The sequence below is a fragment of the Muscardinus avellanarius genome (assembly GCF_963383645.1).
Source record: "Muscardinus avellanarius genome assembly, chromosome: 17".
In the NCBI taxonomy this organism is placed as follows: Eukaryota; Metazoa; Chordata; class Mammalia; order Rodentia; family Gliridae; genus Muscardinus; species Muscardinus avellanarius.
Window position 1 is genome coordinate 2,002,071 of NC_137803.1, and position 21,136 is coordinate 2,023,206.

Here is a 21,136-nt window from a genome sequence, read left to right on the forward strand (position 1 = left end):
TCAAAACACACTGTTTCCTGAGACGTATTAGAAGCTGTTGGACCAAGAAATGGCATAATCGCATCCTCCAAAAAAAATGTTATCTCAGCAAAAGAACTAGAACTATAAGTGACCGTCAGTGAGAGGGGACTGCATTGTCCGGGAATTCTCGGGATGACCAAGATCGTGGGAGGAAGATCGTTTCCACGCTTGAGAATCAGATACATCACCTCACCAAGCTGGAGCCCGAGAGCCGTACGCTTGCTCAAGACTGAGCCACTTGGCACCTGCCTTGGCTGCTGCTATGAGGCCAGGACCCGGCATCCATGTGGCTCACAGGCAGGCTGGCGCTCCAGGTGGAGATGGGGCGGTGGGCCCTCGAGGGTCCCTGGGCTGGGGGAGGCAGCGGGGCTGCACTGCCTCTTTCAGAAGGCTTAGCAAGGAAGAGTGATCACTTAAGCAAGATTTCTGAGGATGTAAAAGGTTTTCATAAGCCACAAAGTGTGGAGCAAGAGAAGAGGGCGGAGCAGGTCTGTCCAGCTCAGGGGAACTGCCTTCCGGCTCTCGAAGATGAAGGATACAAAAGGGGAGGGACATGTGTGCTTTATTTGCATGGTCATGGGAAAGAAGTCATTTTACTGATTCCAAGTCTCTGTCCCCCCTCATCCTGGCTGCTCAGAAAAACCATGGCGCCGTGCTCTTCCGTGGCTCCGCAGGGGCTGCAGGGATCAGCCGCCGCTCCCTCGCCTCGAGCCTCTTGAGGGCACCACAAGAGCCAAAGATCGCTCCAGGGGAGAAAAAAAGCAAAATGCAAATTCCCGTCACTCTTTGCGCCCCCAGTAGAAACAGCTCCGTGGACAGCAGCTGTCCTGACGCCACTGTGCGGATGTGTGCCGTATTCTGTGACTTTCATGTCAAATAAAGGACAAATGCCAGACAAATTAAAGGACAATTGGCAGGTTGGTTGATTTTCCATCACAGAGACAAACAGAATGGTTCAGACAGTACAACCTTGAAGTGGGGAGCCACAGCTCTTCCTTTGAAGAAGAAACCAACAGTGCCCCTCAGTTTAATTGCGGTAGAAAGCTGTCCTTTAAGATGAGGCAGGAGCTGCAGTGGTGCCGCACACCTGTAATCCCAGTCCTTGGGAGGATCTCAGGTTTGAAGGCCCAGGACCATGTGTTTCAGGGCACCATGGCACCTCTCTGCAGCCAAGGACCGTTGGCAGGATCAGGGTGGAGGAAGCCTGGGCGAGGAGGGAGGGACCCCAGCTTCAGTAGTCCCCATGAAGTGGGCTCCAGACATGGCCCCCGGGAGAGCCACCTCCTTTCCGAGTGGGGAAGATGGAGCAGACGTGGCCACACTCACTCATCAGCTGGACAGTGGCCCAACTCGTGCACAAGAAAATGCACAGAAAGTGAGGTACAGAAGGCACACGCTGCGGACGATGTGGCCATAGCATCTTCAGTGATGTGCGGAGATTCCCATGCACCGCCCCAGTGTGAACCGCCTTGTCTCTGGGGCAAGGGTGAAGGCCAGCAAGTGAGGCGCTGGAGTCAGGGTCTGGGACGCAGCAGGGCTTGGCCAGCTTGCCATTGATAGCTACTGGCTCCGGGCCCCGCTGGTAGCCACCGGAAGCCATCAACCCAGCAGTCCCCGGCTGCATTACTTATCCTTGTATATCTAAGGATTTCCCTCCACCGAGAAGACAAAAGCAAGCTAACCAAAGCCTGGGGGTGAGCCCCGAGAGCACCCCAGTCCTCACGGTGCATTCCAGAAGCAGTCCAGCGAGTGCAGAGCCCGGCGGGCAGACCGGTGCAGGATGTAAGCATGCTGAAACACCACCATGGGTACTCCGAGCACTCCATCCTGAGGTTCAGGAGAGCAAACTTCTCTCTCAGGCCAGAAGTAAAGCAAGAGCTAGAAACTTTGTTTTCTCTTCCCGACCACAAAGCCGCAGGCGCCGGGTGAGTTAATTTTCTCATGATACTCGTTTTCTTCTGAAAGGGAACCAAGAGAGGCCTCCGCCATCAGCTTGTCTCCTGTAACTGGGTCCAGATACAAATGGTCCTCTGAAAGAGCCTCTGTGCTCAGGACCCGTCACTGCCGGCTGGAGGAGCTAAGGTGCCCGGGTCCAAAGCTTACTTCTTGACATGACGTCCACATTTAACAGCTCCAGCTCTCCTTAAAAGCAAATTGGAAAGCAGTTTAAAATCCCTTCTTGACTTACAACCTAACCACTGCAGGCACGTGCAGGCGCGCCCCCTGCTGGTGATGGGCACTGTTGCAGGTTGAAGAGAAATTCAGTAATTTTTCTTTTTTCCCCTTCCCTCCTTCCTACCTTTCTTTCTTTATCTCTTTTTTCTTTCTCCTCTTCTTTAATCCTTTCTTCTTTTCTTTCTTTCTTTTTTTACTTTCCATGTATTTGTGTGTGTGTGTTTTACTGGAAATTGAACCCAGAGGCATTCCACCTCTGAGCTGCACCCCCAGACCTATTTTACTTTTTTTATTTTAAAACAGGTTCTTTCTAAGTTGCTGAGGGCCTCATTAAGTTGTTGAGGTTGGCCTCAAACCTACACTCCTACTGTATCGGCCTCCCAGGTATTTTTCAAAACCCTGCACCATAAAACAGTAAGGAAAGCATCTATTTTTTTTAAAGATGTGTGAAATGGCCCCTGGTACCTCCCTCCAAGAGCTTCCAAAATGCTTTAGCAGGGTGTCTTATTTGCCATCAAGACGTTTGCTGTTTTGCTTTATTAATCATGATATATACCTGAAATCATGTATATACATGATATATACATGAAAAGAAATCCTAGACATACTATGAAGTAAAAGAGGAAAATCAGACTAGCAGCATCGTGTGTGTAACATGATCGCTTTCAAGGCCATTTGTGAATGTATGGCTTGTGGATAAAACCAGATCTAAAACTGAAGGCATCAAAGTATAAAAGAAGGTTACCCAGAGTGCTAGTTCTTACAAACTTTTTTATCTTATGTGCTATCTTTATGCAAGGGTACTAATTTTTTAAACAAAAAAAGAACATTAATTCGGCCCTTTTCCCAGTCTCTGTGTCTCGAGGCCTCAGTTCTGGGTAAGCAAGCCCAGTGCTTTGCTAGGCCGCCAGCCTGTCCTCTACGAGGCTGGCTGCAGCAGTCGGCCTCCTCTGGCCCTGGCCTCTGCCTCCGGCTCATGACTGTGGCCCTGCCCAGTGGCCCCTCGTGTTTATGGAGAACTGACCTTCTCCATCTTCCTGTTGCCACTGCAAAGAAGACGGGCTGCTTGGAACAGGCAAGGCGTCCACAGAGACTCGAATCTCAGCTCGTGACTCAGATGCTAAGGATTTGGGGGGTTTGTTTAACCTCCCTGAATACAACTGAAAAGGGCTTCATCCAAGTACTAATAAAATTACTAAAAGCAAACTGACCAGGCAGCAGAAGCCCTCTCCTGGAGAGGCCAGGCTCAGCCCGCCACCGCACAGGTGACCCACGTCACAGGTGTCCTGGGGCCGAGGCCAGGCTCCTGGAGAGGATGGAAGGGGCAGCCTCTCAGACTCAGCAGGAAACGCTCCTGCGAGAGCCACCTCCCACACCCTGGGGACACGCCTCGGGGGCCTTCCTCCCGCTGGCCTCCCCCACTGCTCCCGCGGCCAGTAGGCGGCTGTCTGTTGCCTCCTGGGATGGAGGTCCTTCTCTGCAGTAAGTCTCTCAGAGTGTGAAAAGTACCCGGTCCCTATAAATTTTAACATAAACTCAAACACCATTCAAAACACTAATGTCTTCCAGTAACACGCCCACGGCCCCCACACATCCCTGAGTTGAATTTGTAGAAGCCAGGGGAAGCGGGCCAGCGGGAGAAGGGATGAGGGCTGATGTGCAGGACCGAGCCCAGGCCCCGCCAGGCCTCTCGCCTGCCCGGCGCTCGGGCTGCTGCCCACTGGTGGTGGCGGCTGGCCCTGTGCTGCACAGGTCAGTGGGAAGAGAAGGGTCACTGAGGACCTGCTTCTCAGCCTAGCGAGCCGAGCTGTCAAAGAGGCTCCATCCCATTTCACTCCTCCGCCTCCAAAATGGCGGCACCGCTGTGTGGGGGGCTTCAGAAGACAGCCAACACCAAGCTCTCCTTCCGGCCCCCTACGGGGCACCAGGGCGTCCTCGCTGTGATAACCGAGGCATGCCTCCCAGCTGTTTCTGTCCTCCAGACAGCTCTTGAGTGGTTCCCAGGTAAATAGGTTCCCAGGAGAGAGTTAGGAACGGCCTGAAGCCTCACTCCTGGCCCTCCAGCCCAGCGTGGACTCTCAGTAAACTCCAGAGGCTCACATTCTCTCAGCCAGTATCTACTTTAGTCTCGGTGAGGTGGCTGGCCTGTGTCCACGGTACGTCCACTGCACCCCACTGAGTGAGCCCGGCTGGCAACAGCTTCAGGGATCATGCAGAGATAAGGTGCTGTGGAAAACTAGAAAGTACAATTCCATGCAGACCTAGCGACAGGGCCGAAGGCGCCATGTGGCCCAGCTAACAGCAACGGTTGGAAGAGGAGGGCATCCTCAGCCAGGCCACGGTACAAGAGGAGCTGGGGTGGGGGTGAGGTGCACGCGGAGAGGGGCCCCAGGTCCCCAGGCAGATGTTCTGAAAAGAGGTTCACAGAGCGGTGTAATGGCTTTATACAGTGCAATCCAGAGCTACGTAATGACAGTCCATGTGAAATGGCCTTTTGCATTTTATTTTACAAACTAACAACCAACCATAAAACGGATTTGGTTTTGGGTAGAGTTCTGTGCATTTTAACAGAGGTATAAATTTGGGCCATAAGAACACATCACCACTAAAACTCACCTTCTCTCCTCCCTTCATAATCAGACCACACGGTCCTTCCACACTGCAATCCCTTCCAGCCCCTGCTCCATCTCCCTCACCACGGTTAGTCTTCTCGGGAAGGTCATATGATTAAAGTCCTGTAGTATGAAATCTTTTAGATGGCTTCTTTCAACTGGCACATGCTGAAGATGCTTTGAGTGATTGTTTGTACCAAAGGTTTGCTCCCTTTTATCGCTGAGTAATATTCCACTGCATGGATATACCATGGTGTGTTTATCCTTCATCTACTAACGAACATTTGGGTTGCTTGCAGTTTGCGATGATTATGAACTGAACTGCTACAAAACATTCATACGCAGGTTTTTGTGCGAGCATAAGTTTGAAGATTTAAATTATTTCCCTGTCAAAATGTCGGTGACTAATATGTTCATTACAATTTCCAAATATATATCATTTCTCTTGTATCAATCAAAGCAGAAAATGGGATTTCAGAGCCATGGGGTAAGCAGATGTTTGACTTTATAAAAAAGAGCCTAATTGTTTTTCAGAGTGACTGAGTCATTTTACATCCATAGCAACCAACGAGAGTTCCCATTGCTCTGTGTTCTAACCAGCAATATTGTCTGTATGCTTTCTTCACAGCCATACTAACAGGTATGTAGTAATAGTACCTCTTGGCTTTGATTTGCATTTTTCTAATGGCTTAATGGTGTTGAACATCTTTTCAGATGCTAATCTGCCTTACGTTACAGCCCCCTGAAGTGTTTAAGTTTTTCTGTCCATTTTTAACCAAGTTTCTTCCTGTTGAATTTTTTGCATGGTTTGGTTTCAAGCCTTCCTCTTTGGATGTTATTCACAAATATTTGCTTCAGTCTCTGGCTTGTCTTTTCATTCTTTTAACCATGTTTCTCCTGGAGCTAAAGTTGTGAGCTTCAGTGACACCCAATTTATCCATTCATCTTTATGGATCAGCTCTTGGTGCCAGGTCTAAGAGCTACTCACCTACCCCCAGACATGAAGGGTTTCTTCTACACTTTTAGAATTCAACACTGTGAATAGAGATGTATGATCCATTTTAAGTTAACTTCTGTATAAGTTGCAATTCAGGTTAAGGTTCATTTTTTTCACATATGGATGTCCAGTTGTCATTTGCTGAAGAGATTGCCCTTTCTCTATTTAATCATCTCTGTACCCTTGTCAAAACTCAACCTGTCATATTTATGGAGGTATACTGTCCCATTGGCCTATGTGTCTGTCCCTCCTCCAAGACCACGCTACCTCAATTACTATGACTATGTAGTAAACCTCAAAATCAAGTAATGTGATTGCTCTAACATTTTTTTCTTTTTCACAGTTGTTTGACTATTTTGTTTTCTTTGCATTTCCATATAGATTTAAAAATCAATTTATCCATATCTAACCAAAATCCTGCTGGCAATTGCATTCCATATGTAGATCAATTTGGGGAGAAATGACATCCTTACTGTGCTGAGTCTTCCAGTTCATGAACATAGTATGCTTATCCAATTAGGTCCTCTTTGATTTCTTTTCTATATTTTAGCATTAAGATGCTGTATCAGTTTTGTTAGATTCATACTTAATATTTCATTTCTTTTTTGCTACTATATATGACCATGTTTATAAAATTTTAAGTTTTGTTTAACTCTTCATTACTAGTAAGCAGAAATGTGATTGACTACATATCTTTTTAATAAAAAGGCCACTATAAATATAATATAGTAATAACTATCTCAAATTATCTGTACAACTGACAATTTAGAACCCCAAACCCAAGGGGAAGTCCTGGTTCAGTCACTTTTCATGCACCAATAGCCAAAATCTGTCTGATCTCGATATATAGATTTATTCTGTGTTGAATTCTGAGTTAAAAGTGGTCTAAATGGCCTACATGTTAACTGAACAAACAGTTGGTGCTTATTGCTTCCTTTATTCTATACTGAAGGCTATAAATATACCAATTTACTTTTTAACAAATAGTCTGATCCCTGATTTTATATCTTCAGGAGATAAAATGCAACTTATCAACTTTGTGAGCTTCTTTAAAGATTTAAATTGCTTCCACCCCCACCAATTTTTTTTTTTTTCTTTTTGCAGTATAGGGGATGGAGCACAGGGGCATTCTACCTCTGAGCTACAACCTCAGCCTTATTTTTTTATTCTTTATTTGGAACAGGGTCTCACTGAGTGGCAAAGGGCCTCACTAAGTAGCTGAGGCTGCCCTTAAATCCAGATCCTCTTGTCTCAGTCTCCCAAATGTTAGGATTACAAGCATATGTCACCACGCCCTGTCTCAAAAATGTTTTGATGACTAATATATTCATTATAAAAAATAATTTTCAGGCCGGGCGTGGTGGCACATGCTTGTAATTCCCGCGCTTGGGAGGCTGAGACAGGAGGACTGCGCAGGTCCGAAGCCAGGCGGGCTCGCTTAAGAGACCCTGTTTCCGAATAACTTCCTGTTTCCTTCTACCTCTATAGCCCGGAGGTAGAAGGGCTCCATCCCCAGCACCACCAAAAAGAAGAAGAAGAAGAATTTTCAGAAATATGTAACTTGCAATTAAAAGCAGAATCCGCGTGGGAAACATCGCATACATAATACTTTATTAAATCTCTCACAGCATAAGTAGGCTTTAACAAGACAGTGGCTAGACAATGTGACTGAACATTAAAATCCCCACATAAGTTTAGGGTATTTCTCCAGCTTTACCACAGGCTGAAGTATTTAAAGACAGCCAATGCTCCTATGACTCAAAATACAACACACAGGAGGTAGACAGTGGCATTAATACCTGGGAGGCGCGGCTTGTCCTAGAGAGAGGACCGTTTAATTATCTAAAGTAATCAGGGCGCCGGGCGTGGTGGGCACGCTTGTCATCGGCACGCTTGTCATCCCCACGCTTGGGAGGCTGAGACAGGAGGATCGCGCGGGTTCAAAGCCGGCCTCAGCTACTTAGTGAGGCTCTCAGCAACTTAGTGAGACCCTGTTTCCAAATAAAATATAAAATGGGTCTGGGAGTATAGCCCGGAGGTAGAAAGCCTCTGGGTTCCACCTCCAGTACCACCAAAAATAAAAAAATAAAAAATAATAATAATAATAATAAAGTAATCAGGGTAGGGATCTAAGAACTAACTTCACCTGGTAGGCATATTAGACACCTAAACATCTTCTGATGCAGTAATTCCCACAGTCACCTGGCTCAGCTTGTTAGCCTTTTACTTCTCGATTCCGCTGTCCCTCTCTCCTGTGAGGAAGGATGAGCACAGCTGTTGAGCGGTGGTGTCTACACCTGGTCCATGAGCTCGGGTTGGTAAGAGACAGTAATTCAGGGAGAGCCGGGCGCTGGCACAGGTTCTCACGGGGTTGGGAGGTAAGTTGGACTGAGAGTCGGGGATGTCAACAGCTCCCTACACCCTCTGCCCAAGGCCCTTTCCTTTGACTTCTGAGAACGGTCTTGCTTTGCAGACCCTGCCAATGAGCTACTTTTCTGTGGGAACCAGTGGGCATGTCTGTCTGCCTGTGGCTGCCCTCTTGCAGGCTGTGTGTTTGCTGTGTTGGCATTTGTGGCTGGGTGGAGAGCCAGGCAGGGAAGGCACACAGCCTGTGGGATTCGCTCCATCCCTGTGTCCCCTCGAACGACCCACTCTCCCCTTGGTGTTGGCCGGTGGAGGTCTTCTGCGCAATACCCACTGGTGGCAGAAACTCCTTCTGAGTGTGAACCTGAACCCACCCTGGCACTTGTATCCTCTGGCTCTCCCTCTTGGCTTTCTTCTTACCAAGATGTGGAAGCGATTGCCCCAAACAGGCACACCCAGTGCCACGGTCGCATGAGGCATCTGAGAAGCAGAGGCGAGCTCGCGTGCCGGCCACTTCGAAGCTCCTGAGTGGGCCTGTCTCTCGCTGCCACGGGTGGTTTTATGCGTAGTTCCTGAGTATTCTCCTTTATCCAGACCAGCAGCCTGGGGCAATTAGCATTCTTCTATCAGTGCTTTGCTTAACCTGCCCTGTTAAGATGAAATTGCCCTTAAATTATTGTCACCGCCCCCGTCAGCTCCTGGTTTCAGGAGAAGCAGCCCAGGAGTCAGGGAAAGAAATGTCTGCCAAGCAAGCAGTAGCTTTGCAAACCAAATGTCCTGCCACTACGTCCAGACCTGCTGCTAGGTATGTGTGTGACGTATCAGCAGCTCCCAAGCATAAGGTCCTGATTCCAAAAAGAAAGAAAAGGAAAATAATCCCAGCCCACAACAGAGGGAATCAGCCTCCCTGCGGGGACCAGACCCAGGCTCAAAGAAGGCTGAGTCCTGCACCCCTCTCTTTCAGGACTCACACCACGCGGCGAGAACTGCCCACTACGGCTCCCTGCCCCAGAAGTCCCATGGCCGGTCCCAAGACGAAAACCCCGTAGTCCACTTCTTCAAGAACATTGTAAGTGATGGCGTGCAGGGGACGTAGAAATCACCAGGGGAGGGGGCAGCGTCTCCACGGCTGCCACGGGCGGTCCTCGGGGGAGAGCTGCCTGGCACACTCCGCCCTGGGCAGGATTGCCACAGGTCCCAAATTCCAAACCAGCTCTTCCAAGGGCGTGCTCCACCTGCGAAACTGTGTTCTACCGAAGAGCTTGCGTCCTTTGAGACTAGACTACCAGGCAACACTCAGTTCTCAGGCAGGCTTTGCCAAACTATGGGGACAGAGACAGGACTGGTGGCTGCCCAGCTCAGGGAGCGAGGGCGTGTGCAGAAGCACACCAGGCTCTTTAAGGGCAGGGAGTTGCTCTGTGTGCCATGGATCGAGGATACAGGGCATCCAGACCCGTAGGGCGCACAACACAAAGAAACCACAGCACAAGCTCCTTAATTAACAATAAATGTATCAGCATCTGTCCAACAGCTGTAACAAGTGATCCACAGTAAGGGGTGGCGTTGATAATGGAAACCGGGGCCGGCCATGGTGTTGCACACCTGTAACCCACCACTTGGGAGGCAGAGCCAAGAGGGTCAAAGGTTAGAGGCCAGCCTCAGCAGCTTAGCAAGACCCTCAACAACTTAGCAAGACTTTGATTTAAAACAAAAAATAAAAAGGAGTTGTGGGAAGGGCTGGGAGCTTGGAGTATAGCTCAGAGGTAGAAATGCTCCTGGGTGCAATCCCCAATAGCACAAAAATAAAAGAAGAATATAGAAACTGCTGAGTGTATAGGAACTCTCTCCAGGGATAGAGAAAATGTACAACTTCTACACAACTTTTCCAGAAATCTCAAACAACTGCTCTAAAAACTAAAGCTTGTTAAAAACCCAGTACAAGGCTGCAGGCTGCTAATGGTAAAAATAAATAAAATAAATAAATAAATAAATAAAACCTTGGCGGGACAGAAGCTTGAAGGTAAGATTCCTTTTCATGTATTTCATTGTTGCATTGTAACTGCACTTGGTGAGATGTGAAGGACATGTGCCCCATGCACACGGCACTTCACTTGGTGTCATTTGCCGCCACATCCCACCCCGACTCCCAGGCTTCCCTCCCCCGACACGTCGGGAGCGATGCCTTCTAAGACAAGATTCTGATAGCAGACCTGGGCCATTCCCTCTGAGGTGCGGAATGTCAGAGGGGCTTTGCCTCCAGCCCCAGGAAGGGCGGGTGGGGAGCTGCACCAGGTGAGAGTTGCAGACGCCCAGGTGGCCAGCATCTGGCCACGGAGCCTCGGGCCAATCTCCTCCCTCTCTTCCTCCCGAAAGTTTGCAAGATCTGCACAGGATCCAGCATCTGCAGGTCTTCAGCTTCTGAATTTTTTATTCAACTAGGACAGAAATGGGCAGGCAGCGCAGAACTGGGTGGCTCCTGCCGCCCTCTAGATAGGAGAAAACACGGGCGGGCAGGACGCTCGGGGGAGGGCGGCATGGCCCAGGGAGGGCGGCTCCCACCGCCCAGGTTCTTTGTGTCTTTCAGGTGACACCGCGCACACCACCTCCCTCCCAAGGAAAGGTAAGGCCTCCACGCATTTCAGTGAAACATCACTTTATTCAGAGACCTTCCCCCAAATCCCAAAATGTACCAAAAAGAATGCTGGCCCCAGGCCTACCTGAATTCATCCAACCTTGGCCGCCAGCCTCCACACGGGGGGTTGGCAGAGCCATGGTGTGTGCCCCCTCCGACCATGCAGACGGAGCCCATGGGTGCCAGCACTCTTCCCAGGAGCGGCCCCCGGCCCCCTGCCGCTGGGCGTTGCTCCAGCCATCCCTGCTGTCCTCCGCTCTGCCGGTCTGCTGGCAGGTGCTGGCCGTCTCGGTGCTTGCTGCTTTGAGCGTTTCCTCCCTCAGTGGTCACCAACTCACCCTTTCCTTCTTTCTCTCACACAGGGCAGAGGACTGTCCCTCAGCAGATTTAGCTGGGTAGGTGGCGCACGCCCGTCCCCTCGGCTCCTCCTCCTCCCGGCCGCTCAGCTGCCGCACTTTTATGATTCGCTCTGAGTTGCTTAACGACCCCGCTTTCTCTTGTATCTGGATCTGTTTGCCTGCCACGTGAATGGGTTGCTTTCTCTTCCCCAGGGGGAAATGCAGCGGGGGCTACTCCACCCTTTAGACCCTAGCTTCTGTTCCCAGGGGCTCCGGGCACTGGAGAGCCAGATGCCTCTTCTCCCGAGGGCACCGGCAGACGACTGCTCCCTTGGGAGGGGCGCATGTGGCAAAACCGCTAATTTCCTTCCAGTACAATGGTGGGCAAAAGGCCTCCGGGAGGGTGGAATGCGGAGCCCCTCTGAGCCCGAATGTCACCAGGCTCCTGAGGAAACGCTGCTGTAGATGAGAAAGATCCTGGACTCCACTACTTCATTCACAACCCCCACTCATCAGGCCATTGGGTTCTGGTTGTGCTTTGGCAATAACTAAAACTTAGATACTGAGCCACCCAGGAGAACCTCCTTAGATGTAGTTTCTATGAAAATTTAAGATGGTTAAGCTGGGCATGGTGGTGCACACTTGTAATCCCAGTGCTTGGGAGGCTGAGACAGGAGGATCACAGGTTTGTAGCAACTTGTAAGGCCCTCCACAACTTGACGAGGCCCTGCTTCAAAACAGAGAATAAAAACAGGGCTGGGTGTGTAGCTCGGAGGTTGAATGCCCAGTACCGCAAAAATAAATAAATAACAAAGCTAGTCATTTCAGCTTCCAGGTATTAGCAAATCTGGTGTCTGAGCCAACTTAAAATGCGTACCAATGTGTGCTGACTGAACTTAGGTGCTTCAGTCACTAGCAGATATTAAATATGGTTTTACTCTATAAAAGTTAAGGTATTCAGTTGAGCATGGTGGCACATATCTATAATCCCAGTACTTGGGAGGCTAAGACAGGAGGATCCAAGGTTGGAGGATAGCCTCAATAACTTAGCAAGACACTGTTTTAAAATAAGAAATAAAGAAAAAATTTAAGGGCTAGGGGTGTATCTCAGAGGTAGAATTCCCTGGATTCAATCTTTAACACCAAATAAATATATATATATATATATATATATATATATATATATATGTGTGTGTGTGTGTGTGTGTGTGTGTATGCTTATATCTAAAATATAAATATATAGCATATTTATATGTAGTACCAAATATATATATTAGAGCATGTCTATGCTCTGTATCTAAGATACAGGTATATATAGTATATATATGTACTAGAAATAACCATGAGCAAAAATGTGAAAGGACAAAAAGTTGAGCAGACATTATTCAGAATAAAAGTTGGTATATTCAGAATTTATTATTATTCAGGAATAAATTATGTATTGTAATCAGAATGAAAGGGAGGAATAACCACCCAGCTGTTGGCGGAGGCGGGGTCTGCCTGGGGAACCAGACCGAACTCACAGCCGAGTGGACCCCACCTGAACATACTGCTCAGTCACTAAGCACCCCATGAATGAATGAACGCATCTTAAAGAGAGATCGAGAGCAAAGAAGAACAGGAAGGAAGGATATAGACACATCTTCCCTTCTCTGGGCCCAGGGAAGGAAAGACGCCCCAGAGAAAGAGGGAGGCGGGTGACCCTCGCGGGCCCACAGCCCTGAGTGGCTGGCACGCTGGGCTGGGCTGAGTCCATGCTGGGCTGCTTTGCTCCCGTTCCTTTTCTCCATTTACAAACCCGGTGGCACTAATCCAGGAACTGTCCCAGGACTCACACTCGCCAGCGGCCAATCAATTTTGACGTTTTGTGCCAACAGGAGACAGAGATGGCGTTGACCCAGGAATCTTATTTTAGCACCTGCCTTATCTGTCTCTTGGTTTCTCTCAGTTTCCTAGGCATGGACTGTTGGGGCATTTGCAAAATCACTGCTGCACTGGGACGATGGGGGGGCGGGAAGACCGTCTTTTCCACTCATTTCTAGGCCTCTTCAACCCACCTGCTAACAAGAAAACCACCGTATTCCTCCACTTCGGGTCCTGCTAACATTCACTAAGTTTCTCTTTCTTCCAAAGCAAACGTCTTTGATTTTCAGTCTGCGTTCCAGAGTCACAGAACCGCCTCCTTGTCTGGAGTTTCCCAAAGCCTCCTTTCCTTTTTCTCATCTGAGCTGTATGGTGTCTGGTAAATTCTAGGTTGTCTAAAGATAACCGTGAGCAAGGGTTTGAGGGGAAAAAAAAAAAAGAGTCGGGCAGATGGTTAATCTGAAAGCCAGACCCCGAATTTAGTCCTCGGAAGTGCTTCATCCTGGGAGGAAGTCAGTAGGGCGAGACAGAAAATTCGGCGTCCCCAGGGAGCGTGGGTTTCTGCCACTTGGCGTCTGTCTGTTGCTAGGCATGGCACTCCTTAATCGTCACCTGTGCCCCTGTGTGCCGTCTCGAAGTCAGCGTGTCCGTGGAGACCTCTGGAATGCCAGGGCGGCGCAGGATAGCCCCCAGTATGCGGTACTTGGACCTTCGTTACCGCCAGGGAGGCGCAGGCTAGCCCCCAGTATGCAGTGCTTGGACCTTCGTTATCGCCAGGGAGGCGCAGGCTAGCCCCCAGTATGCGGTGCTTGGACCTTCATTACCGCCAGGGCGGCGCAGACGCAGGCTAGCCCCCAGTATGCGGTGCTTGGACCTTTGTTACCTCCATCCCTTGGCCCTGCCTCATTGGCTTCCCCAGAAACCAAATTTCCACATGAGAATAGCCACATAGGTTCTGGGTGGCCACGATCCATTCCCAAGCATGGATGGAAAGAAACCAGAGTTACAGAAGTAGCTGGTGTGACAGGAAGTACCAGGAAGTACCCTGGCTCCAGCGCCGGCGCCGCCCGAAGCCAGCAAAAAGGCTTTGAAGCGCCTGGAACCTTTGGATCCCACTTCCAATGCCTCCAAAAGGAAGGGTCAGATTGTTCCTCTCGGTCCTTCCTCAGCTGAGGTACATTTTGTGTGTGTGATGCTGGAAGGGGCTGTAGGTGGATGCTAAGGTAGCTAGGAGCCCAGCAAGAGACAGTCAGCTCTGCTGCTAGTCTTTAGGGAAGGACCCGGCTCCCATTTCTTGGTGGCGATCCACAAGGCAAAATATTGAGCCCTCCTGTCTTTGGAGGAGGGGTCTGTGGTTTCCTGAGCCACTGAGCAGCCTGGCCAGCCACTCTGGTCAGGGGTCTCCCTCGAATCTGTGTCGAACTCACGCCTCTAAACCCCTCATGCTAACCGTGGAACTTCCCGTCAGAATATTATGTATTAGAAAATGACCCAATCCTGCAGCTCGGAGACTCTTCTGTCTCAGTAATTGCTTGCCCTCTCGACCTCCCACAGGAGAACTGGCCCCTTCTCTGAAGTGAGAGTCAGGCTGCAGAGTGGGCGGCGGCCGGGGCGGGCGCCTGTGGCGCGCTGAGGAGTTCTGCCCTCGGAAGCCCCCGCCTTCCTTCTTAATGTTCTCACAACACCCCGGGAAGGGAAGGACTATGCCTAGCCCCGCTTAGAGAGGAGGAAACCCAAGCTCAGAGCAGTTCGATGTCGCCGGGTGAGGAAGTCCCCAGGGTGTCCCCAGGCCTGTGCCCTCCTGCATGCCTGGCAGGAACCTTGCCCTTATCAAGCTGAGGTGCAGTGAAGCTAATTCCCGGATGCCCAGGACCAGGTTCCTCTGGACAGAGACCTGAGAGTTTAGTTTTAAACTTGACCAAAGGCCTCGAAATGTCACTGGGTTCCAGGACTCCCGATCCTTCCAGATATCTAGCTGGGTGTGAACAGTGCCAGTCTGTGCAAAACAGTCAAAACGGAGCCCCTGGGGACAGACGCTGCTCTCTCCTGACCCTGGGGCAGCGCGGAGCCATCCCTGGGTGACTTGCTAGGAGCGGGCAGAGCCCTGGCCTCAGGCCTGCCATCTTGCCCAGCACCGAGAAAGCAGCTGTCCCTCTGTGGCTCCAGTGTGTAGAATCATGCTCCTGGGCCTCAGCCCCCACAGCAAAGCCTGGCCGAGCCACAGCCCTCTTTCTGCGGGCGACACATGGGTGGACGTGGGGACCGCCCCTCCCGCCTCTGCTCCTAGCCGGGGCAGACCTGCTGGCTCCACCGGTGGCGAGGGTCCTCCCTGTGTGCGCACTGAGCTCTGGTCTTTTCTTGCAGGGGGCCGAGGGGCAGAAGCCAGGATTTGGCTATGGAGGCAGAGCTTCCGACTATAAATCGGCTCACAAGGGATTCAAGGGGGCCCACGACGCTCAGGGCACGCTTTCCAAAATCTTTAAGCTGGTAACGTAATCTTCCTACCGTGGGGAGACGGGGGCCTCTCCTTGGGGAGGCGGGCACTTCAAGCCACAGGCTGCGTTCACGGTGCTCCCGAGAGGGTCACCGAGTCAATCGCGGCCCAGCACAGACACCAGGGGTCGGAACGTGCCTGGGTGCTCAGCCAAAGGGCCGTGGCCACCCCCGACACTGCCCATAGCAGGCCTCCTCAGCTTTCTCCCCAGGCTAGGGGCAGAGGGCCAGGGAGGGCCACGCCCCTCTGCCCGCCATGCTGGGGTTTCCTGGAAATTACTGTGGAACCAGTGCTGTTGGAAGGTCGGAAGTCGCTCCCACACACAGGCCTCCTGAGGCTTCACTGTGGGCCCCGCTCCCAGCTAGGGCGTCCCTGTAGCCGGGTGTCAGGTAGGGCTGCTGACCTCGGCTCCCAACCCCGAGCCCAGCAAGACACCGGGGGACAGCTGTGCCGCACAGCTGGCCAAAGCCCAGGGAAATGCAGGAGCCAGGCAGACTAGGGAGGATGGCTGGAGCCACGCCTCGGGCAGGAGGCCCCAGGAAGTGTCCTGCGCCTGCACAGACACCCACCCACTCAAGCTAGGGACAAATGCTGGGCCCACGGCTGGTCGCCTGTGGCCTCGTCCCCGACCTCTCTGAGACTCAGTTTCCTCATCCGCAAAGTGGGGGTGACCTACCGACTCGCCTCACGAGATCCTTGTGAGAGTAAGCGTGTGGCTGTGGCGACAGGGCTGGCGAGATGCGTCGGGGACAGCCTGGGATCGGATACCCGGAGGGTACGGAGCTGGTGGACCAGAAGGAGCCTGCCGGGGCCCCTCCAGCTTACCACCCATGGCCTCCGAGTGCTGACAGAGCGCCCAATTCGTGCTCTGGGTGGCAGGATGCCTGAGCAAGCAGCCCCCGGGGAGGGACTTGTACCCAAGGGGCAGGGTGCCCGAGGCAGACACCATGGAGGAGAGGAGCCCGCGTGTGCACACAGGGGGACCGCATGCGAGCATTCCAGGCAGAGGCACCAGAACAGGAGCCCTCGGCCGGCTCTAGGAGAGGGCAGTAGCCATGTGCAGTGGGACCCATTTGTGATGCCAGCAAGGGGCAAGACCCAGCAGGCCAAGGCTGCCACGCCCAACCAAATCAGCCAGCTTCCTGTCTGGTCTTTCTCAGTAGACGCTGGCATCCCTGTCAGCCGTTCTCTGCAGGTAGAGGGACTGCTTGAGCCTGGACGGAGCTACGCTTGATCCCAGGCTGCCGGCGCTCTAGTCAGCCGCCTTCCCAGTGCCGGAGAACTCGCCCCCGGCTCCTTACTTACGCCATGCGGTGGCTGTCTCCGACTGTCGAGGGAAGCGGGGTTTTCATGGCTTAGGCCTGAAGTGTTCTTGGTGCTGACATGCACGGCATCAGGCTGTTATGGGCGTCTCCGTCCAGCTTGCCGCAGGCGGCACAGAGAAGGTGCTGTGGTGCAGGGTGTGGTGATGTCCCAGCTGAGCTCATCAGCTCAAAGGCAGGACCCCAGGGGCCCTGGTCCCTGCAGCACTGAGCCTCAGGATGCCCTGCAGAAGGGCTGGACCCTTGCCGTGCACGGAGGTGCAGGCGGCTTCCCCATGCAATCATCACTGATAGAACCTCTGGTCTATTTAAGTATGTCTTCTAACTGGCTTATCAAAACATCAAGGTTTATGGGCAAATGATTTTGTCTTTAACACAAGCGCTTGTTGACTTATCCACCTAAACTTTAGTGGTGCGTATTTATTGAGTTGTGTGTGTGCCCACCCTGCGGTCCGGTTGCACAGCAGGGGCGCGGGGCCCTCCGTGTCTTCAGTGAGTGTGGTTTGGATATCTGCAGCCAGCCTGTTTGCTCGTTGGTTCCGTGAGTGGCTGTCGGTCACCTGCAGCCTGGCCCCAGCTCCGGGACAAAGTCAGTCAGCAGAGGCTGTCGGCATGTGGCAGCGCGTGAGTGGAAGTAGCCCACCTGCCACCTTCCCCTGTCAGTGAAACGCAGGCAGGATCCACTGCGCAGGGTGTGTTCCGAGGCCAATCCAAGTAAGAAAACTAATTCTACCGCAAACGCGGAGAGGGCCATCTTACTTGCCCAGTTCCAGAACTCAGGACAGCAAGGAGAGTGTGGAACAGTGAGCTGGACAGCGAGGGCGGCGTCTCGCCAGGAGGCCGTCTGCCCCGGCCCGGCCCACACCTGGGCTCCACCTGGCCCACAGCACCAGGACACCTGGTGGGCCCAGTGTCCAGCTGTCCAACTCCCAGACCGCTCCTGTAACCTTCTGGCCTGGGGGAGACTCGGCCGTCTCCTCTCGTCGGCATAACTAGTCCCTGCACGTGGGTTTGAGAGCATTGGCCATGCTGGACACGCTGGCGCGAGCGATGCCAGTCCACTCAGAGGCTCCGCAAGAGGCCTGGTTCTGCTGAGGTTCCGGTCACCTATTGGCGAAGGCAGTCACTGCTGCCCGCAGGACGAGCAGCCCACTTTATATACTTATTTATTTATTTTTGCCTGCAGGTCATGAGTGTACAAAACGCATGTTTTCCTAAATTGGTTTAAATATCCCCTTGAGTTTCTCCTGGTAAAGCAAAAGCTTTCTAGTTTTTTAAGTTTCTCTACACTTCATGGGCAGCTTGAAGTGATCGAACACAGACTGCAGTCCCTACGGCTGTACGTAAAGATCGCGGTGTCCACGCTCATAACTGGCCCGCGGCTGGGGAGTCCCCAAAGACTGCGGGGTGGGTCCAGGGCAGTCAGGGTCCCCCTGCCCTTCTCCCTGGTCTTTCTGCTCTCTGGGGGCTGAGCAGCAGGAGGAGGGCTGGAGGCTCTGTCCTGCGTCCCATGACGAGCAGGGTTAGCAGACTGTCAGGTCTCCCCGTCTGTCACGGCGCGGGGGCCACAGGCCAGGCCCGGGGCTCTGCGGTTGAGGGGCGTCAAGGAATGTGCGCATGCGCCTGTCATTCCACTCCTGTCTTGTGCGCATGCGCCTGCAGTTCCACTCCTGTTCTGTCTTGAGGGATCTTACCCGGGTACCGGGCATACCAAAGGCTCCGGTCAGAGGTCAAAGAGGTAGAGAAAACTGGAAAATGGAGAAAGCGAAGGGTGGAGGGCCCCGTGGGCCGGTCCTGGTCCTGGCTGCCCTCTGCTGGCGGCCACCTTGGGGGGATGCCTCAACTCGCTGACCTTCTCACCCTCAAGTACAAAATGGGGAGAGTGAGTGTTTTGGGGTCAGCTGTGAGTACAAAGAGGATGGATGGAAGGGCTGTGCTGATGGTAGGTTCTGGGTAAGTTGTGGGCACAGTCATGGAAAGTACCCCGCTACGTCAGCCATTTGAGTGCAAGGGAGTCACCGCCGCGGCAGTCTCAGCTCCGATGTGCTTGATTTCTGAACTCTACCTCCACGACTTTGCAGGAGCGAAACGCCATTTAGAGGGGCCTAAGCTCAGTGACTTAGAAGTGTTGTCCAGCCTGGAGGCTGGTACAGAGCTCCGGGCTGCTTGGCAGGCCAGCGAGGGCCCCAGCGAGCCGCCGCCCTGCTCTGGACCCCTTCCTCTGCGCCAGGAGCACGCTGGCTTCAGTGGAAAGCCGGCATCACCGGGCACGGTGGACAAGAGGACCAGGCGGGCGCCGGCTGCAGTGCCAGCCGCCTCTGCGAGATAGCGGCCTTCCCAAACCCTGTGCCTCTCCGGCCCGCGCTCCAAACACCATCTGTAGGAGTTCAACTTTTTATCTATATCCCCATGTGAAAAGGGGAAGACAAAGAGGGAGAGGTTAAATTTGAGTGAAAATTGAATGCAAACAAATAAAATGAAATAAAACACCCAAAGAACCCGGCCCCGTAATCAGGCTGCGGTCCCTGCACGTCGCTCCCTCCGGATCTGTGCCAGCTCTTTTATTTATTTTTTTTAACTTTAAGTTGTATTTGTTCCAAAAACATGTCAAATGGTGGTTGGAAGAGCTCTCCGTCACAGTGCGTAGACATCCTGTGTCCTTACTCAGTCTTGGCGCGGCAGAGGAGAGGGCCCACAGGGCAGCGCTCTGGTGGGCCCGGAGCCTCCCGGGGCTCAGCCCTGCCGCACATGCACAGCAGTGCCGGGCTCGTTGGCGCTAAAATCTTTCCGGAAATGTGGTGGAAATGTGGTCCCTGTCACTGCTCTCTATTTCCCTCGGTTACCCTGGGTTCTCTTGTTGAAGAGTGTTCATTCCAAGTAAACAGGACAGCCGCTGAGCCATGAAAACGCAGCGCTGCCGTCATGTATGCAGCCAGCTGTGTCCTTGCAGGCCGGGCCCTGAGATGCAGCCCGCTAAAGGAGGGCGTGGGAAATGGACCACGAAGACGCCACGCGCTCCGTAGCCTCGTTCTCGGCACTGGTGATCAGTGACCCCCGGAGCTGGACCACGTGGGGAAGTGGGGTGATCAGTGACCCCAGAAGCTGGACCGCGGTGGGGAAGTGGGCTCCTGCAGGCACCCCGGCGGCCTTCCCTAACTCCTGTCTCTTCCTTTACCTAGGGAGGAAGAGACAGCCGCTCCGGATCTCCCATGGCCAGACGCTGAAGCCCCGCCCCATCCTTCCAGAACCCTACCCTCAGCTTCTTAATCTAACTGCCTTAAACTTTAATTCCACTGCATCCATAGCTAGTTAAGCAGATGACCTCCCTCCTAATCCCCTTGAGTTGTGATTTCTGGCCAATAGTTAAATGAAAAAAAGAAGACGAAAATGGTTAAAACTTTAAAACTGTCACTCTTCCTCTGAAGACGAGCTTCCGCAGGGCCTCGCCCGCTGTACATCCGCTGGTCTCTGTCGGGCCAGGTGCAGGGACGTCCCTCCACCCTCACTCGGCCCTCGGACCGCCTGCGGCGACGTGCGTCCCCGGCCGCGAAGCTTTTGCCTGCACTGCCATGGAACGCCTCGCCACTGCGGAGCCAGAGAACGTGGGCGCGGGGCTGTTGCGATCCGGCTTCCTCTGTGTTCTTCCCTTCCCTTCTCTCACCTCCTAAAGTACACTTGAGTTTTCCTAACAGGATTAGACAGTCCGAGAGTGGCTTACTGCGCGTGGGAGCTTTTGGTATGTGGATATGGACCGGGCAGCTGTGATAGTCCTGCGTGGGGCGCACAGGAGGGGGCACCTCTGGCCAAGGGCTCCCGGCGCCCCACCAGCTGAATCTGAGCGTGGTAGAGGGAGGGAGAGGCGGCAAATGGGCCGGGCGATGGCCCCTAATGGAAACGGGGACCTGGGCGACGAGGGTGCCCTGCGGGCGGCCGCTGGACGTCGCTGTCGCTCCGCACAGTGGCGGCCAGCGCAGCCGCCATCAAGAACCCCGTTTCCACACCAGAGCCCAGGCGGAGAGTCTGGGAGACTGCGCATCGCAGAATGGACTGTAGGAGTTCTCTGGGTGGCCTTGTAGTCACTCCGGTCACTTGGCTTTGGGTGTGACCGGCTCACAATGGCAGTGCTCCCTGGCACACACTAACCCGCAGCGAGAGATAACCTTCCCACCTACTTCCCTCCTAGAGATGACTGTCCCCTCGAATGACAGGAGAACGCCCATCCCTGAATTACTAACCCAGTCGCAGGCTGGCCTGACCGACCTCACGGGAGGAGCTCTGTCCGCGCCCTCCAACGTTGCTGCGGCCCCTGTGCTCCCGC

The 21,136-nt window shown here is 52.8% G+C and overlaps 1 protein-coding gene across 1 annotated transcript in view; it reads left to right on the plus strand.

The window, feature by feature from the left end:
- The window catches only part of MBP (myelin basic protein), a gene marked incomplete at its 5' end in the record, with an annotated part of 72,872 nt that extends 52,758 nt beyond the window's left edge, over window positions 1-20,114 (plus strand). Inside the window, 5 exons of the mRNA XM_080714508.1 lie at window positions 9,134-9,238; window positions 10,754-10,789; window positions 11,164-11,196; window positions 15,367-15,489; window positions 19,998-20,114. Coding sequence (XP_080570634.1) covers window positions 9,134-9,238; window positions 10,754-10,789; window positions 11,164-11,196; window positions 15,367-15,489; window positions 19,998-20,042 — 342 coding nt within the window. The 3' untranslated portion in view covers window positions 20,043-20,114. The remainder of the gene's footprint in view (window positions 1-9,133; window positions 9,239-10,753; window positions 10,790-11,163; window positions 11,197-15,366; window positions 15,490-19,997) is intronic.
- Between the last annotated feature and the right edge of the window lie 1,022 nt (window positions 20,115-21,136).